The sequence below is a fragment of the Macrobrachium rosenbergii genome, chromosome 4 (assembly GCF_040412425.1).
Source record: "Macrobrachium rosenbergii isolate ZJJX-2024 chromosome 4, ASM4041242v1, whole genome shotgun sequence".
Taxonomy (NCBI): Eukaryota; Metazoa; Arthropoda; class Malacostraca; order Decapoda; family Palaemonidae; genus Macrobrachium; species Macrobrachium rosenbergii.
The window spans coordinates 59,776,599-59,781,598 of record NC_089744.1 but is presented as its reverse complement, the minus strand read 5'-3'; the positions used below and the strand labels follow the sequence as shown (position 1 = coordinate 59,781,598).

Sequence of the window (5,000 nt, the reverse complement as noted above, 5' to 3'; positions counted from 1 at the left end):
TGTAGGAGAGAGAGTGAGTGTCTCAGGCAAGGATGTATTATGTCTCTATGGCTGCTTGGTATCTTTATGGATGGAGTGATACAAGAAGTCAGAGAAAAGAAAGCAGCTGTACGTTAAAATTTGTTGTATAAGAGGATGAATCACGAAGGGGATATGAAACTGAGGATGTTTAAAGACGATACATTATTAATTGGGGTTAGTGAAGAGAAACTAAAACAAAAGGAAGTTTGAATGCAACTGCAAATTTGCAGATTATTACGTAGATTGTAAATGTGAACGAGAAAGGTTATGGAGCAATGGATATGAATAGGATTAGTCAAAGAATGGAAGCCACAACGATAATTTCATCTAACGATATCGCTTCGCCTTCTGTAAGGAACCAATACGGCTCCTTTCACTAGTGAAGCAAGTGTCCCAATCACTAAACCATATATATATATATATATATATATATATATATATATATATATATATATATATATATATATATATATATATATACACATATATGTATATATATATATACATACATATATGATATATATATGTATACGTATAAATGTATATATACATATATATACATATATATATATACATATATAACGTATACATATATATCATATATGTGTATATATATATTTTTTATATATATATATATATATATATATATATATATATATATATATATATATATATATATATATATATATATATATATATATATATATATATATATATATATATATATATATATGGTTTAGTGATTGGGACACTTGCTTCACTAGTGAGAGAAGCGTATTGGTTCTTTACAGAAGGCGAAGCGATGTCGTTAGATGAAATTATCGTTGTGGGTTGGGGTCATAAAGAAAGACATGGGGTTGTCAACCCCATGTCGAAATCAATCCTAAGGACAACATTTTCTCTCGAAGAGAAAATGACGTGTAAGTTTTATATAGACATACATATACTGTATGTATATGATATATACATATATATGTAGGTATATGATGCATATATATACATATATATATATATATATATATATATATATATATATATATATATATATTGCATAAAAATTATGTATGTATGTATTCATAAATCATATCGTCGCCCTCCAGGGAGGGTACATCCTCCCGGTTTTCTAACCTCTACAATCATAATAGTGGGGTCTCAATGACTCGCTGTTTAATGACCCAAGCTTACTTGTTAAATGCTAGAGTTCAGAAACACAAAGTAAAGAAGCATCTGTGGCTACGTTTCCTGAAAAACCAAAGTACTTCGGATGATTATAGTAGTGCATTTTGTGCTAGAGGTTAGTCAAGTATAGCGGGTCGCCGTTTGAATAGACAATAGTATGATGGTTTTCATAACCACATCCCAAAAACGAGAATATATATATATATATATATATATATATATATATATATATATATATATATATAGAGCCTATATTTATACATACATACATATATATATATATATATATATATATATATATATATACATATAATTATATATTTATATCAATACATATCTATATATAAATACATACCTATATATACATATATATACTGTATATATACATGTGTGTGTGCGTATTTATGCATATACTCATATTTACATATGAACGTATTGCAGCGAGTTACCTAAATGTGCTGACAAGCCTCCTCTTCGAAAGTAAGAGATAGAGAGAGAAAATTTAATTGCTTTTGTCATTTTGTTCGAATAAATTACTTCCTTGTCACTCGTAAAAAGAACAAACTTAGTTTAGTTTTGTCATTTTCATGACACTATGATGGAGAAAAGAGTTATTCTTCCACCTTAGAGAAAATGTCGTCATCATGAAGACAGAAAGTAAACCTGAGAATAAAATACAACAGATTAGAAATGAGTAATTTCAACATTTTCATTAATTCGTGGGATAATGTGTCCAGACCCTGGATCCTAGATAAGAATTGATTGTAAATTAATACGAAATGATAATAATATTATTAACAACAATAAGAGTAGCGTAAACTATGACAGATGAATTACCTGCAATTTTCAAATAAGTAACAATTAAATTCTTTTCTCTTCGAAACGTCTATCTCTTGAACTTTCTAGGTGTTCCTGAACACTTATTCTGTTCAGTCAGTTACAGAAGCTGAATGTTAGCGACAGAAAATGGAAAGGATAAAGGACTCTCTGATATTTGGTATGTGCACAAGTAGATACACTTTGGTTGCAAAGTTATATAAACGACGAGAAAACAAAGTTTTAGCAACTCCTGGGCTGTCTGGTACGAGGCCAGTTTTATCCAACGAAACAAAATCAAGCGATAAGGTATGGGAGGAGCAAGGGACATAAGAAAAAAAGTGACGTACGAAGCTCTCTCGTAAACGTATAAAAGAAGAGGCATTTCAGAAAGCATACCACTAGCAACTCATTCACCGCGGTCGCCTCCTTCACAAGCCACAATGAAGGTTAGTTTTGGTGTTAATGAAGGTTAGTTTTATGTGTTAAAAGTTCATAGTTGGAGAATCAGACTGACTTTGATTAGCGGTCCGCTACGAAGACCACCTTGAAATTCTTACGTAATGCAGAGACTTTTATTCGGGTTTCACTCATTCATATTCACTAATATGCAATGTTGTACTTGACAGATTACGAATTTTTTAATTCGGTAGCTTAAAAAATTCTGTAAAGTTCAGTTAATCATCTGATATTTCATTACCTCATCCTTAAAGTTTACTTTTATAATTGCACTGATTCATTACCACTGGCGGAATAGAGAATAGAGTAATAATTCTTCAGCGTAGTATTGTAAAAATATAAGCATTTAAAGTCTACAGTTCGCATAAAAATGAGTTAAAAAAACATGCGTCTCTTCCCCTCTTATTACTTTACATATTATGGTTTTCGTATTATGCAATTACTTTTTTCCACATATGACCAATTATAAATGTGGCGCTGGTATCTATTAATTACCTAGTAAAGAATGTTTATATTTTTATTATGAAAAAAGCGAAACTTTGTTGTGCACATGGAGAAGTTTAGATAGTACAAAATAAAAAGTACTCAAGATTTCCAATTAAACTTCTTTAGCTTTAAGCCAGCATTTCGAGGAAATGAGTGATTATCTTTGTCATTCCCATAATTGTCCATACACGAAGGGCAAAATCTTGGTGACTGCTCAGTCCTATTGAACTGATGATGACTGACTAGATCCCTTGATTACGAGGTATGTTCTCGAGAAGTTATTTCACCAAAGAGATCTGGAATGAGGATTATAATCATAATATTATTTGTAAAGCTCTTGAAGAGCTCCCCCGGCTCTTTTTTTTTTTATTTTATTTTAGTGATGCTTTTAAAATGCTGTTACATTTTTTGACGGGAACTTGACTAATTTCTAACTTTTGTACTGTAATCATTATATTTTTTAAATCAACGGATTTTTCTTTTATATACACAAATAAATTTATATTTCATATATTCATGCCTGAAGATCTTTAATAAGTATCATTATTATCAAGCATTATAGGCAATGATTTACTTCTGAAATATTTGTTAACTTTATTTTGCCTGTATGAATTTCGTTGTTGAATTAGCTCCATCATGTTAATTCAGTAATTCCTGAGATATCTGACTCCGTCCGTTTTGTTCTTTCTTTAATTTCAAAACTTTCCAGCGTGCAAAAAGATTAGCATTAATTCTTATTAAAACTAATGCAGAAGCAAGCAGTTGGGTAACTCATGGTACTAATATTCTGCACGTGTACTACGCGATGTGCATGAAAACAATATGAAAAAAAATTACAATGCGCAGTGGGTTCAAGGGTGTTGTCCTTATTGTTTATTGGAATCTCTGTGTTTGTACAGTACTAAATTACCCTCAAAAATAAATGATTGCGTACAAAGGTATATGTAGTTACATTTTTACAGAGACTAAAGTCTACCGTATGACCAAATTTTTCCCTAATGTTCAGAGATACTGGAATGTTGACAATAACAAAGATTTATACATTAGCGAACGATTTCTTTTTGGATCTTTTTTTGTTCATGATTACCTATTTCTTTACAGGAAGTACAGGTGCTGTTCATCTTCTTCCTGGCAATATCTGTGTTAGCAAAGCCAAATGAAGAGCCCACTCGTCTGACCAGAAGTTTGAATGAGGCTCTCAATCTCAGGTCCAAGAGAGGGTATGGCGCTCCTGTTAAACCAGTCAAACCCGTTTTAGGTGGGCATGGAAGTGCAATTGCTGGAGGAGCAATTGGTGGCGGTATTGTCGCAGGTGGTGGTATAGTTCCAGGTGTGGGCTTAAAACCTGGTCTTTCAGGAGTAGGTCATGGCGGAGTTTCTGGAGGCATACACCCAGTTCCTGTAGGTCATGGAGGAATTCCTGGAGGCATCGGCCCATCAAATGGAGGAATTTCTGGAGGTATCGACCCATTACATGGAGGAATTCTAGAAGCTATAAACCCAGGCCATGGAGTGGCTGGTGGCGGGATATTACCAGGACATGGTGGGATAGGCGTGGGACCAGTTGGCTCCTCGGCGACCTGTCGATATTGGTGCAAAACACCCGAAAATCAAGCTTACTGTTGCGAGGGTAATAATGAACTTCCAACTCTGCCATTTGTGAAGCCCGGCGTATGCCCTCCTGTAAGACCTCAGTGCCCACCTGTGAGGAACTTCGGACCACCAGAACCATGTTCTAATGACAGCAAATGTGCCGGAGTCGACAAATGCTGTTATGACAGATGCCTCGAACAACACGTGTGCAAACCACCACTACATTCGGCTGGACCCTCCTATGGCCGATAAGGACCTATGTCTAACTTCATGGCTTTCTTATGATTCTATTCCTTTGACCCACGTACAGCAAGAGACCTTGGAAAATATTGTTTGGTAAATGCGTAAGAAAATTCACTAACTTGCTTTTGTGATGTTGCTTGTAGATGTTTATTTACACAACTACATCCACAGGAAATTTTATATATATACTGTATGTATATATA

General features: G+C 33.5%; 2 protein-coding genes across 3 annotated transcripts in view; one reads left to right on the top strand and one right to left on the bottom strand.

Annotated features, from left to right (window-relative positions):
* Positions 1–5,000, bottom strand: part of LOC136835035 (T-complex protein 1 subunit gamma-like) — a 772,440-nt gene that overhangs the window by 350,053 nt on the left and 417,387 nt on the right. The window lies entirely within an intron of this gene.
* The window catches only part of LOC136834991 (uncharacterized), a 3,102-nt gene continuing 493 nt past the window's right edge, over positions 2,392–5,000 (top strand). The window contains exons 1-2 of the mRNA XM_067097983.1: positions 2,392–2,465; positions 4,063–5,000. The exon at positions 4,063–5,000 is cut by the window's right edge and continues 493 nt beyond it. Coding sequence (XP_066954084.1) covers positions 2,460–2,465; positions 4,063–4,806 — 750 coding nt within the window. The 5' untranslated portion in view covers positions 2,392–2,459 and the 3' untranslated portion in view covers positions 4,807–5,000. The remainder of the gene's footprint in view (positions 2,466–4,062) is intronic.